The 14,530-nt window shown below is 50.3% G+C and overlaps 1 protein-coding gene across 5 annotated transcripts in view; it reads left to right on the top strand.

Moving 5' to 3' along the window:
* Window positions 1-11,426, top strand: part of ZNF236 (zinc finger protein 236) — a 104,037-nt gene extending 92,611 nt beyond the window's left edge. For 2 of the 5 annotated variants that reach the window (XR_014139525.1, XR_014139526.1), the window contains 6 exons: window positions 2,968-3,099; window positions 5,031-5,213; window positions 6,251-6,380; window positions 6,715-7,046; window positions 8,621-8,797; window positions 9,505-11,426. Coding sequence is in view for 2 of the 5 variants with exons in the window: in XM_081800989.1 (XP_081657115.1) it covers window positions 2,968-3,099; window positions 5,031-5,213; window positions 6,251-6,380; window positions 8,621-8,797; window positions 9,505-9,629 (747 nt within the window). In the remaining 3 variants the exon portion in view is untranslated. Of the gene's footprint in view, window positions 1-2,967; window positions 3,100-5,030; window positions 5,214-6,250; window positions 6,381-6,714; window positions 7,047-8,620; window positions 8,798-9,504 lie in introns of those variants that run through there. The other 3 variants (XM_081800989.1, XM_081800987.1, XR_014139527.1) reach the window with 2 other exon arrangements.
* Window positions 11,427-14,530: the final 3,104 nt, after the last annotated feature.

The following is a 14,530-nucleotide window of genomic DNA, read 5'->3' as shown; positions in this document are numbered from 1 at the left end:
TACCCCTTTGGATCCCTACATTTGTATCTTTGGGGTAAATACCCAGTAGTGCAATTGCTGGATCGTATGGTAGCTTTATTTTCAACTTTTTGAGGAACCTCCATACTGTTTTCCAGAGTGGTTGCACCAGCTTGCATTCCCGGTTTGGTGGGTTTTTTGTTTGTTTTTTACTTTATGAGAATACAGATAATTGACCCGGTACAAAACACTCAAACCTCGGTCATTAGATGTGGAAGTGTGGTTTTGGGTCTTGATGAGAAGTCAGAGTGTGACTGGGGGCTTCACCAGAAGTGGCGGGTGCGATGGAGCCGGGGTTCTGCTCTAACAGCCGTGCGCTGTAGTGCCTGGATGTGTCCTAGCCTGGGCCCGGGCTGCCGAAGCCTCCCTGCTTCCTCCCTGGGGGTGCCGTGGGCGTGCCTGGATGTTCTCGCTGCGGCACAGTGTGTATGATGTTCAGGCGGGCATGTTGAACTGTGTAGGGCGTGGCAATGATGACTGCTGAGAGCAGATCCCTGGCGAGATGACGGAACAGGGAAACACTGGATGAGGCTGACTTTCAGGGGCGTGGTAGGGAGTTAGGTCGGCTGTCACACCGAGTCTCGTCCGTCAGGGTGGCAAGCCTTAGTGATGTTTGAGCAGCATTTCCCAAACTTGGCTGCACATCAGAATCTCCAGGCTCACCTTGCAAGGTTGAGTCAGCAGCTGTGGGTGGGGCTGGACTCTGCTAGTGAGCGCCCGGGGCCCGGCTCCCCTCCCCACGTGCACTTGGGAGTGAGAATTCCTATAACTTCCACCTCGGTGTAAGCCGAAACATAACCAAGAAATAAATACACTACAAGTAATCATCGAACCGAAGATAAAGGACTTTCAGATGGTACCACCTTAGCAGATTCAGGTCACCACTTCCTTGGGTGTGGCTCATTGTTGAGCATTTATTTTACTAGACACTTGATTTTTAAAACAGGTGTATTAATATTAGCGACTGAAACACTAATAAGCTACTAAATTACATTGTATTGGGAGTTTTTTAAAATTAAAACTTTTTATTTTGAGTTAATTGTTGATTCATAGTCCATTTTAAGAAATGATACAGACAGATCTTGTGTACTGTTTACCCAGCTTCCGCAGGTGGTAGCATCATGCAAAACTCTAGGTACGATATCACGGCCAGGTATGGTTGTTGTTATAGTCAAGACCCAGAACCTTCCATCCCACAAGGGTCCCTCATGTTGCCACCCACGACCCCTTCCCCCTGGCAGTTGCTAATCTAGTCCTCAGGTCTATAATTTTGTTATTCCCCCTTGATAAACCTGCGTCAGTGCAGAATCTCAAAGGCCTTAGCTTTCCTTTGAGAATATATGAGTTTATTGAGCCAACACTGGTTCTTACATATATTGGAATTTCTGGCTAGCAGTGGTATTTGTCTTTGATTCGTAAAATTAGGAAATGTGAATTTATTAATTTTGACTGACACCATTTTCCCAAATTGGGTGGTCTGGTAAGAGGGGTGGCAGAGCTGGCGGCAGACGAGTGACAGGAGTCAGAAGTGACTGGTACTGGAAAGCAGCGATATTCAACTAAGTTCTGGCATAAGTGGGGTGGCAAACATGAAGCTTTACTGGTACGCATAGGACCTTGCCAAAATATGCCACGTTTGTGTAAAAAACTTTGATAAATGGAGACACCTAAAATATCATTTCACTTTTCTTAAAGGTGCGTATGAAAAGCAGAGAATCCAAATCAATTTAAGAAGCTCCTTTTCTCTAGAATCCATGATGCTCTCCCTGTAAATTTATATTCTGCCCCATGTTCTACCCCATTGTCTCTGTGTCCCTGTCTGCCTGAGGAAATGTCTTTCCCAGGAGAAGTGGACCTGAAATTCTTTCAGTGCCTTCTCAGTCCATTTCTTACCGTCCTGTGCCTGCTCCAGTCTTTATCTGCCCCGTGGGAGCTGGGCTTGCCCCAGAGATCACCCCTCATCTTCGGCCGGGGGCGCCGTGACCAAAGTGCCCTGTGACTCCGTGCCCCTCCGTTGATAGCGGCTCTTCAAATCCTTGCGTGTTCTGATCACACATAATGTGTGTGAGAATCAGCGTCGGTTCGGCAGGTGTACAAGTTTGTGTGGCTTCCCATTTGGAGCTTGTGGTCGGGCCAGCCCAGCCAGACGCCCCGCTGCGTGCCCTGTCCCAGATCCACGGTCAGTATGAGAGGTGCTGGAGTGGTGGTGGGACTCAGAGCGGTTTGTGTGCTTTTGTAAACAAATAAGCATTCTTTATATTTAGAGCGTTGTTGAGATATACCATACATACTGTAGTGTTCACCCATTTATTTGAAGTAAAATTTAAAGGTCTTTAGTATATCTACAGAGTTGAGCCCCCATGACCACATCTACTTTTGGAACGTTTCATCACCCCAGAAAGAAATGTGGCACCATTAGCGGTTAGCAGTCACTCCCCGTGCCCCCCCTCTAAGCCCCAGGCCCCCGACAACCACCAGTCTACTGTCTGTCTCTGTAGACGCACCTGTTCTGAGCATTTCACATCAGTGGCATCCCACAACACGTGGTCCTGTGTGGCTGGCCTCCCTCACTCGGCATCCTGTGTTCGAGGCTCATCCGTGGCCTGGCCCGTGCCCCACGCACTCCAGTCCTTCTTTTGGCTGAATCATATTCCGCTACTCAGATACACCTCATTTTGCGCATCCACTCACTGGCTACCTGATATTGGGGTTGTCTCTGCCTTTTTGGCTGCTGTGAACATTTGCGCGTGAGCGCTCGAGGGGGTGAGGGTTTCATTTCTCTCGAGCACACGTGTGGGGGTGGAGCTCTGGGTCACGTGCTGCTTCTGTGGTGAACTTTTCTGTGGACCTGCCCACGTGTGGTCCCCAGTAGCTGCACCGTAAGAGATCTTGTACGTTACTGCTGGATTTGATATTGTCACAGCTTCTAAACTAGTCCGTCCTTACTAGGGTCAGCAGTTCCCAGCCTTACTCACGGACCCCTCGCTGTCGGGCCAAGGGGGAGCAGGTTCGCCGCAGGTCATCCTAGTGAGCCACACCCCACAGCCCTCCGCCGCTGCGTGTGAGGAAATCGCCTACCAGGTACGCCGCGCGCCTGCGTTCACGCTCGGTCGCGGGTTGTAAGGAATGTGGATTGAGAGGGGCTGGACCCAGAGGGCTTGGGGGGTGCTGGGGGGCCGCTCCTGGGGGGCCGTCTCTAGCCGAATGGGAGTGAAGAGCCTGGGCTGAGCCGCGCTGTGAGTACTGACTCCCTCACTACGTGATTTGTGGTTTGCTGGGGCCAGGTTTTTGTGCCACAAAATAAGATGTAGAAACTAGTCACGTGTGAGGCTAGTTTTAAATTTATTGAATCTCCTACTTGCCTGCTGATCAGATTTCACATGGACACTTAGTTCTTTTCAAGGGTTTTCTTGTAATACCTTTGCCGATTCTTTTAGGTCTGGTTGTACTTTTTTCGTATACACATGTGTGTGCGCGTGGACTATTTGTCATTTGGTAGTTTTTTCCTTAAAACGTATGTTTTGAGGGTCTAAGACATTCAGTAAGTGATAGTTTTAAATATAGAAGACTCTAATAAAATCTCTTTCCTTAAAACTTTTCAGAGTTAGAGGTAAAGTACAGACAATAAATAACCACTGGCTCTGAGCAGCATTACATTTTAAGCAGTTTGAGCAAATGAGTTTCAGGACAATTACTTACTGGTCTTTCAGTGGGACAAGACTCCTTTTTTATAAAGAAATTAGACACGGTCAGCACGGGGAGTTTCCCAACCGGAGCTCATCCAGCTGGAGGTGAGTTTGTGTCTTGGGGGCCGCGGCCCGCGGCAGCTCAGTGACGCACTGGGAGGGCCCGCAGGACTTGGAGCGCGGGCGGACGCGTGGGCGCAGCGCTCACGGCCCGCGATAGCGTGGCTGCCGGGGGGGCCCACGTGCGCCCGCGGAAAACCTGCGGCTCCTGTCGAGTCAGTGAGCGCGGCTGTGCGTGGCCGGCTCTCATCCTGTGCTTCCTTAAAACGTGGCTGCAGGTGTAGTGCAGCCCGGACCTCCCCGATTCCAGGGGCTTCCAGGCTTCCTTTGACTCCCAGGAAACAGGTTTATGCACTGACCCGAGCACGTAGGGTCTTTCCATTGTTTCTTTGCTTCACACGCACAGACCCCTCACAGAAGTGTCACAGGGAGACAGGACTGCACCATCTGGGCGCTTCTGATCCCTTGTTTTATCCTTTTTCCATTCCGGTCTTTTTTTATTACAGCACAGATGAGTGGTCTGAGAGCACCTTATAGAAACCTTTTGTTGTCAAGTCTTTTTCTTTAAATTTTATCCATTTCTATATATTAGAAAATTATGAAAAAGTACTTGATAAACTAGAATAAAAATGTTGACAAATCCCATCAATTTTCATTATAATTAGTTAAAATTTTCTTTCACTAAGTTGTCATATACAAGTTTTTATCTGTAAAACTAAACTCTTGTTTATAAAAGCTGAGTAATGAACTCCTGCTTTATTTGTTTTCGGGGTGTTAATGGCATCCCATTAAAATGATTTGAAAACCTCACTGGTTGTGATTCAGAGTTTTGGGAAATGCTTTAATCCGCTCGAGAGCTAACACACCTTCTGCGAAGTGTTGTTTATCCTGCAGTTTGCTGAGGGAGCTCTTTAGCCACAGCAGTAGCATTTTGGGTGCAGTGTCCTCATACTCGTCTGCACTAAAACTACTACCACCAACAGCACATACCGAGTGCGTGCTGTGTGCTGGGCATCGTTCTCAGCACCCTGGGCACTGCACCCCGATACTGCCAGATGAGTCGCCGGGAGGGAGCAGCCCGACAGTTTGCCCCGGGACGGTTGCGTGTGCGGAACAGCGTTCTGTTCGCTACGCTCTGCTCGGAGTGCAAGAGCGGGCTGGCCTGATCCGCGGCCCCCGCGTCCCTGCGTGCCTGTCATCTTGTCTGTCTGTGCGTTCACGAGCTGCAGCCACTGAGCGAGGCCCGGGATTTCCGACCCACTGCAGGTCGCCGACGTGCCGGGCGGGCCGCCCGCGAAGGAGGGCCGGGTGCACGAGTGCTTGGAGTGTGGCCGCACCTTCGCGTCGGCCGCCGTGCTGCTTCACCACAGCAAGGAGGTGCACGGCCGGGAGCGCATCCACGTGTGCCCCGTGTGCAGGAAGGCCTTCAAGCGCGCCACGCACCTCAAGGTACGCTCCGCCGCGCCCTGGCCGCCAGTGCCCCGGGGTGACAGACGCCCGGTGGAGTCTGTGACTCAGTAGCAGCCGCGGATCTCGCGCGCAGAAAGAGTAACAAAGTTGCCCATTTTCTGGAGTGAAGGTCAGTGGGATTGTGGTTTTATCAGATCCGCTGGGTTGTGTGTTCGAGTGCAGTTCCGAATTCATGTCTAGTGGGACTTCAGATGACAGTGAGATGCCATTTCCCACCGAGCGGAGCAGCAAACAGTAAAAAATCTGCCAGCACCTAGTGGCCAGGCCGTGGGGAAGCAGGGGCGCCCCTCCCCCTGGGGGCCCGCACTTGGCACGGCTTTCTGCAGGGGCACAGGCGCCCCTCGGCACCTGGCTCTGCACCCACCTTGAGAATGGGGTTCGCATGCCGGGAGAGGGGCTGGGCAAACGCTGGGACATGCACGCAGTAGGGGGTAGGAGGAGGAAGGGCTCTGGGAAGTGATTTCCAGGGCCGCGGTCAGGTGACATGCCACAGTGGGGGGCGTGGACCTGGCCCCGCGACTGCCGGCCAGCGCTCCTCGTCAGCAGACGCGGCCTCATCTGACCACTAGTTAGCCCGCCGTGGATCCAGCCTTCTGCCGCACGGCGAACCCAGATGTCTGCCCTTCAGACCCACAGCTCGTTTGTGTGCCTCGGCTCTTCCTCTGCCGTGTTTTCTGGCAGCTGCACGTGACCTCCTTCACCCATCCCGCAGCCCCAGTCTAGTCACGAGAAACGCTTCAGGCAGTTCTCAGTCGAGGAACAGCCTACCAGATAGTGACCAGGGTTCCTAAAAACCGCTCAGGTCATCGGCAGAGGGAGGGCACAGGCCGCACAGCTGGTCCCTGCGGGTGTCCGGGGGGCCACCCCCACCCCCACTGAGTCCCCGAGGGCGCTCATCCCAGATTGGCCTCCGCTTGTCCTTGCTGCTCACATGGGCCCCGCGGTCGTGTTGCAGGTCTGGAGAGCCCCGCCGGGATCTCAAGTATCTCTTCCTTTCTGTGTGTGGTCTGTAACAGGAGCACATGCAGACTCATCAGGCGGGCCCTTCGCTAAGCTCCCAGAAGCCAAGAGTGTTTAAATGTGACACCTGTGAAAAGGCGTTCGCCAAGCCCAGCCAGCTGGAGCGGCACAGCCGCATCCACACAGGTAACCGCGAGCCGCGCGCTTCCCGGTCGGGTTCCGGAGGCCGGCGAGAAAGCGAGGCTCAACGTGCAAATATTCATGTACAACGTAAGCCGTTATTTATAAAGCCAGGTCCGCATATTCTGTTCTTTCCTTCGTTTTTCATCAGTTTATCATGCTAACTTTTCAAGTAAGAGATGTTGCGGTTTCCTTGGCGACCGTGGGATGTGGAACTGTTAAGGGCTGCCGTGGCCTCCGGGGACCTTGCCTGCACTGGGGTCCCCCCGCCCCCACCTCCGGGCTCCCTGTCCTCCTACTGCGGGGGACGCCATTCTCTCTCCTCCTCTTATGTCTTCAGACTGCTCTTTGCTGACTTCCTGTCACCTCCTAAACCTGCTCAGGCCTGATGTCTCAGGAAAAACCAACAACACTGAGACAAACCCCCATCTCCCTGCCTCTTGGCCCATCTCCCTGACGACTCACTTGCACCCTCCGCGCCTGCCACCCCGCCGTGGCTCACGCAGAAACACCACCGTCCCAGGGCCCCGTCTGCTGAGGCCTGTCCTTTCAGGACCGACTGCGGGACCTGCCTCCCGCTGTGGCGGGCAGCCCCGTGTTCGCACAGAGCCCGACGGAAGCCCCGGGAGCGTGGCAGACGGGACCCTCTCGTTCCCCTCTGAGCACCTGCAGGTGGGACCCTGGTGTCCTGTAAGCCATCTCACCCACTGCTGCACACCCTCATCCTGCGGCACCCGGCCGTGGGAAGCCTCGGGGACCCACACACCTTGCCACCTGGAGTCCCGACTCTGCTCCCTGAGCGTCCTCTCTGCTTGTCCCCTCTGCCCGGCCCGTCATTCTTTGCCTGGCCGTCTCTGATTTCCCTGCAGATGTCAGGTTGGACACCCCTCCCCGGGAGGCCTCTATGCCCCCCAGTGCCCCTGGCTGGCCCACGTGGGGACCTCCTTGTATTATCAGCACGTGCTCCCCGTCAGCGTCCTTCCCCGGCCCTCGGGCTCTGGTGTTCTCAGTGATGTCCCTGCTTGTCGACACAGGCCTGGCACTGACCAGGTGTTCAGCAAACCGCTTTTGAGGGAAAGACAGACGACGATGCTGTACTTATAACATATTTACTCAAAACCATGGTTTTAAGGGATAAAGACTACCGTTTGCCTGTTAGCACGAGCTAGGTGCTTCCGAAGGTTTGGAGAAACCCGCTGAGGGCATATTGCTGTGGGCCTGCTTCTGCTGGCTGGGTGCTCCCCCCGCAGTGTGCACGGCGCCTTCAGACCAGCCACGGCCCCTGTGCGGCCTCTGGTCCCTGCAGCGCCCCTTCTGCCTCTGCTTTGAAGGGCTGTGTGTGGGCCCGCCAGGGTGAATATCCTTGTGACTCAGCCCGAGTCACCTGACTCGTGTCGGAACCACCTCTGTGACATCCTTGTCCTTCGGGTGTGTGACGTCCTCCCGTTGCCAGTCCCGGGGATTAGAGCCGGAAAGCTTCAGGCTGCTCTAGGGCTCTGGCTGGCATGGGGAGCGGTGGTAAGCCCTCCTGTGTCTTGGCCACTGGGTGGGAGGGACAGACTTGGAGTGATGGAAGGTGACACCTGGGGAGGATGCCGAGCAGGTGTTACTGGAGCAAGCACGTGGGGCTTCATGCCGACACGTGGTCCAGGGAGGCCACTCAGGGAAAGGGGGCGGACGCCTGACGAGGCAGCCGTGCCGATGGGAAAGAACCTTCTAGGCCCAGGGGAAGGGCTTGTGCCCCTGGGGGCCTGGCAGTGGACGAGTGTGTGGGGCAGAGTCAGGGACAGCGAGGAGGCAGGACTGTGGGCTCAGGCCGAGGCAGGCTTCCAGCAGGAGTCAACGTGCCAACTTCCCTCCCATCTTTCAGTTTCTGTATTAATGTCAAAGCAATTAAAATGACATTTTAAAAAATATTGGGTAAATTATACTTTTAATTAAGTAGATTTGGCATTCTCATGTACTTAGTGTCATTTTGCTTTACTGCCCCAAATGTATTCGGAACACTTTGTTTAGACCATATGAGCTCTGCTTCTATTTCTGGATGCTTCTAGGAGTTTGAGTAGCTTTTGATAAAAGTTTTGTTCCGTGCCTCACCATGGGGCAGAGCTGCTAGACAGCTGTGAGTTAGCAGTCTGAGGGGTGGGAGGGCTGGGAAACTCGGGTACGTTCTTCCGAGCGCTTGGTCAAATGTGGGCCCGCGAGAGACGCTGACGGGACGCTGACATGACGCTGTCTCCCCTCAGGAGAGCGGCCGTTTCGCTGCACTCTGTGTGAGAAAGCCTTCAACCAGAAGAGCGCCCTGCAGGTGCACATGAAGAAGCACACGGGCGAGAGGCCCTACAAGTGTGACTACTGCATCATGGGCTTCACCCAGAAGAGCAACATGAAGCTCCACATGAAGCGGGCACACAGCTACGCAGGTAAGACGGCGGCCCCTCGCCGGGGTCCGAGCCGGATTCCGGTGCATCCGGACCCTCCCGGCGCTGCCGGGTGCGGGGCGAGCGTGTCCACTCCTTGCGGACTCTAACGCGGCTGCCGGCCGAGGGGCGAGCAGGCGGCTGGCCATGGCACGTCTCCCTTCCGTCCCCTGGGGCCGCGCGGTCTTCGCGAGGAAGGGCTGGCGGGGGGCCGCTGGCCGTGTGGTGCGTGGGGCCCGTGCGGTGCCGGGGTCTGGAGCCGCGAGTTGTTCGGGGCAGTGTGGTCTGCGAGGGAGACGGGCCTTCACAGGCCGCGGCTGAGCGGCCAGGGACGGACCGGGGCGCTGCGTACCCCGCGGCCCTTGGCCCTCACATCTCCCTTCTAGTGCTTCTTGCTTTTCTTTCTGTTAGGATTTCATGCGTGTCGTGTTGCTCTTATTCATGATTGATCGCTTATCGCTGACCTCCTGTTGACGTAACCGTTAGGCCGTGAGCATCCGAAACAAGGGCTGTGTTTATTCACATTCAAAAACAGGAATTGCCACGACGTAGTTAAACTGCCCCTCAAGTTAGTCTTTTTCCTTTGGGGTGGAAAGCAAATCAATTTAGCAGTTTCTTGTCTCGATGTAAATTGTCTTTATCTCCCCGTGAATCCCTGTGTGCCGCTGAGTGTCTGAGACTCTGCCTGCTCTTTGTCCGTCCGTCCGCAGGAAGTCTGCCGGAGCCCGTGGTCCAGCAGGAGCACGGCGCCGAGGAGCTGAGCCGGACCCTCCACCTGGAGGAGGTGGTGCAGGAGTCCGCGAGCGAGTGGCAGGCCCTGGCCAATGTGTTCTGACGCGGCCCGTCCCCACCTCGGAGGCCGTTTCTGAAGTTAAATGTTGCGAAGAACGGAGCACTTGGAATTATTTCTGTTTTGAGGCTTCAGGTGTTAAAAATGTTACCACGCTAGTTTTTTAGCTATAAAATTATCTCAAGAATCATTGTCTTCAGAGACTGATAGGAAACAACCGGGAGCAGTGTGAACGTGTCGTTGTCATTTGTCTACAAATCACTGAACTCAGGTACTACACTGGGGCAGTTCTACCTTCCCCTCGGCGGCCAGTGCATCTAGTTACAAAGACGTTAACTGGATCTTACTATCATTGTAGTGTGACCTCTTTGTATTAGCAAAGACCGAAGGTAACGTGGAGAAAGTAAGATAGATTTTCCTTCATGCTTTCTGTTGTAAGAAGCATAGCTCATAAAACAAACATAAAATCGGTGCATGAAGTTCAGAAAAATGTTAGAACACACAGGGAAGTGTTTTCCATTTTCTTTCTCTGTGCATTTTGAAATTAGAAATTGACTCTTTTTAGTCTACCATAAGTTACTAGAATACCTGGAGAGATGGCTGGACCATTCTCTCTGCATTACGATTCTCGAACCATTAGCTACAAGACTGCAGCATCGGGGCATAAATGGGGGAGGGGGGCACAAATGAGGATGAAGGCGTCCTCACAGGATGGGGCGCGGGGCCGCACTTGCTTCCTAAGTCCACCTTCAGGTCCGTGGGTTAGATGATTGCAGAAAGCACAAGCCATACGTCGCAAGCAGGTGAGAGCAGAACTGTGTCCTCGGAGTAAAGGAACCGTGGCCCCGTCCCGCCCCAGCCACGAAGCGGCGTGTTCGTAGGTTAGAGGTAACATCCCGAACAAGCCCCGTGTTCCTCTCTTCATGCATAGGCAGGTGTGTTGTTTATTTCAGGGAACTCTTTACTATCATCAATGGTGCCACATTGAACACGTCCCAAACCAAATCCCACCCCGAGCCGGGGCAGAGTGTGCGTTGCTCCTACAGCATTCCAAAGACGGAAAGTTCTTTACTTCATGTGAGTTTCTCCTTCAGAATTATTTATATGTTCTATATATAAATACGTATGTACATAGACAGATATATGGGCCTCTGTGTGGCTGAACAGTATATTTTGTAAATAGAAGCACTCGTCCCGATTGCAGAGAGAGCGCATCAGAGTTCTGACCTCCCCACGAGCACTTCCGATCAGTATTGTATTCATTATAGTAATAAATGGGTATCTTTTTCATTGTAACATAAAGGTGGGGTTGTTTTGCTTTTGTTTTTTTCCTGAAAAATAATTGCCTTTATTTTGTCTCATGGCCTCCCTGGTTTCAGAAGAGAGCAGCTTTATTATAAATATTGTATGGACTTTGTATATTAAGAGAGGAGCTCATTTCAGATTCGTGAAGAGACATTTTCACTGTTATTTTTTCAAAGGGCATCTTTTGATTTTTGTTGTTGTTCACTTTTTGGCATATGTACATAAGTAATATTGATGATATAAAAACTTTTGTTATGTGAAAATATTTAAGTCAGAAAACTGTTAAATAATATTACTTTTTTTTTCAAACCGCTTTGTGTATTGTATATTTTTTTAAGGAAAAAAAAAAGCCTTATTTGACTTACTCTTGTGATACTGGACCTATTACATATCCTGAGGTTTTCCCTGAATGTCAGTGTGTGGCTGTAGTCCATATATTCCGAATAATTGTAATTGTGCCAGAGTTTTAAAGATTCTGCTTTTAATGCACTTTTCTTTTATAATTTTGTATTAAAATATTTTAGAAATGTTGATTAATTTTGGTGAACAGATATCTCCAAAGTTGAAATTATTGGAATTTAAAAAAAAATTTGTTCTTGCTAGGTTATTTATTTTGGTTGTAGCATTAAATGTCATCTCTCAGGACAAGTCTCTAAAAGGGGTTTATTTAATTCCTAATTGTACAGAAAGCATAGTTCAGTGAACTGTGTTGGTGAACCGCCTGTTTATGTAAGGGTTTACCAGGTGAATCTAAAGCCTACTTTTATTTTCGTCAAAGAAAAAGAAAAAAAGATCTATCAGTGATTCATTTTTTGAGTTTTCTCAATTTATTAACTATTAGCAGGCAAACACAAGACATTAATATATTATTTTTATTTACTTCCTAATTATAAAAGCTGCTTCTTTGCAAAACATTCCTTGAAAATATAAGGTTTTGTAAAGACATAATTTCACTTGAACCTTTGGTGGAGTACAGGTTGATCTTTATATTTTACTGGTTGATAAATGTCTTCTGACGAGATTTCTAGCCTCCTGCATAACCAGGGTTTTGAGAATAGATAACTGTATTTTTAGAAATATCTCATCTTAGCGTATCTGCTTTGGAATAACAATAAATAAAAAATGAAGTTAGGAAGTGTGATTAATTTTTTCTTTTAAAATATTTACTATATAATGGTTTGGCATATGAATTAACTTCAAGTTCAGAGAATTTTTTAACAGAGCAGAACTTTAATGGTGTTTTCCTTTGCCTCCGTGAAGTCCAGACAATGAAAACTAGCCCTTGCAAGGTCTATCTGAAGAGCTTCAAACTTGAAAAGTCAGGATACGGGTCACCGACAGGCACGCTGTCCCTATGAGCTACAAGCCTCGTTCCTGTTCTCAGTCGCCCGCGTGATTGGCCCTCGTGAGCGATGCCCCTCGAACGTTCCCGACTGTCTTTAACCCACTTTTGTGGTGAGCTGCCCGGGAAGCATTCCCGGGAGCTGAGGGGATGAGCTGCCTTTGCACACACACCCAACCTAAAGCCCAGGTAGAGTTCTCGTGATGCTGATGTAGCGGGGGTCTGGGCCACTGGAGAACGCACAAGCCGTCCTGTTTTCCCAGAACGGCGACCGATGACCATAAAAACGTTCTTCAGAAATGTAACGGCAGACGCGCCCACCCTGAGCTCCCCGGTGCCCCCACTGATCCTTTGGCACGTGGACGGGGGTGGACACGGGAGACCCCTCGAGGAGCGGAGGCGCGAGGCCCGTCAGGCTGCTCGTTAGCCTCTGACGAGGTGGTGCCGGCGGCCGGGAGGCTCAGTCCCCGTGAGTGAGTCCTGCTGTTCTGTCGGCTGTCTCTTTCGTCCAAGTGCAGCGCGGCGTCCTGTCCGTAGCTCCATGTGCCGTGCTCCGCTGCGCGCTGCTGCTCGGGAGGGAGTGTGAGTCTGAGCCTCACGAGCATGCCCGGGGTTCTCTGGTCTCTTCTGAACGCTCCGGTCACATTTACGTGCAAGAAATGCATTCGTCAGTACAGGTACCGGATTTTTTTTAAGTGTAAGTAGATCTCTGTTCTTCCCAACGGAGCTTCCTCTCTGCCGAGAAATATGTGTAACTCGTGAAGATACACATTTTTAACATTAAGTGATCACTCAGATCTATGTAAGTAACATCTTTTTAGGAAAATATGTAAGGTATATAGGACTGCTTTCTGGGTATTATTTTTAGAGACCTCTGCTGCCTGCTTTTTGCCTGTTTTTCTTTTCCCAGAAGTTTATTTCAAAGTCAATATTGTGCCCTCCCCACCAACAAAATTAATCTAAGGGTCGATCATTGCTAATCTATTCTTTTTCTCAAATCTATCATATAAAGTGAGGCAGAGATGAAAGTATGTAATTGGCACTTTGTCGTCATCTAGATTTCTTCTCGGTGTTTTGGTTTTTTAGAATAGAATTTCAAAAGTGCTTACATTCACATTTGGGGCCTCTGTATCTTTACCTTATTCTGATAAAAATTAGCATTTTTTTAAAAAGATTCTGTCTATTTATTTGACAGAGACACAGCGAGAGAGGGAGCACAAGCAGGGGGAGTGGGAGAGGGAGAAGCAGGCTTCCCGCCGAGCAGGGAGCCCGATGCGGGGCTCGATCCCAGGACCCTGGGATCATGACCTGAGCCGAAGGCAGACGCGTAACGACTGAGCCACCCAGGCGCCCCCAAAATTAGCATTTTTAAAACCTAGTTGCATCTTTACTGATTAAAAAGTGGGGGCAGGCAGCACTTTTGTAAGGTTAGAAGCCCTGCGTATCTCCAGTTAAGACGTTCTCTTTGCCTGGATAAGGTTTGTAAGCCAACTGTCCTCCTTGTCGCCGTTGACCCGGTGTGAACCGGCCTCCTCCCTGGGGCACGCACACCCACAGATGAGCGCAGGCTCGCGGTCTCAGCCACCCGCCCTTCACAGACCAGCGCCACGGTAGTTTCTCATACAGATGATGAGTAAAGTATTTAAAGTACTGAAAATAAAGATTAAGTGGCAGGAGCAATAGGCAATAATCATAAATGATTTTGCTATTTAATCTTTTTTATGCGTAATGCTTTACGGCATGAAGACTTTTGCATTAAATCAAGATTTGTAATCTATTTGACAGATTCTACAGTGACATAGTGATTCAGTCTCGATTCACCACCAAAGAGAACTTTTAAAATCATTTTTTTTTAATTTACAAGAGAATTCTTTTTTTATCTTCAAAATCGTTTCATGGTCTGTTTATACATTGGATGATATTTCTTTAGTCCAATTTTGTATTAGAAATGGATAGTTATGCCAAAAGCCACCGAGCTGGCTTTAAGAATAATAAAAATAGTTCTTGTATTATTTTAAAACTCCTGTATATTTACTTATTTGGGCTTGGGGTGAGTTATAACTGTTTAAAGATGGATGTTTTCTGTAGGTAACATTTTCGGCAAAGCTTAACCCAAAGCAACGATGCTGAATTTGCAATAAATTGAGATCCATTGGGTTTGAAGAGTGTGAGAATGTCTTACTTTCTATTCTTGGGGATAATTGTCCATTTCCTCTTACTTATAAGTTATTTGAGAGTGACTTGCAATGAAATGAAAACCGATCCCAGTATCAGTGTGTCTGTTCATGAGACATGTGGG

This window comes from Leptonychotes weddellii, chromosome 13 (genome assembly GCF_054177405.1).
Source record: "Leptonychotes weddellii isolate Sample4059 chromosome 13, ASM5417740v2, whole genome shotgun sequence".
In the NCBI taxonomy this organism is placed as follows: domain Eukaryota; kingdom Metazoa; phylum Chordata; class Mammalia; order Carnivora; family Phocidae; genus Leptonychotes; species Leptonychotes weddellii.
Note: the sequence above shows the minus strand (reverse complement) of the source record. Positions and strands in the feature narration are given on the sequence as shown.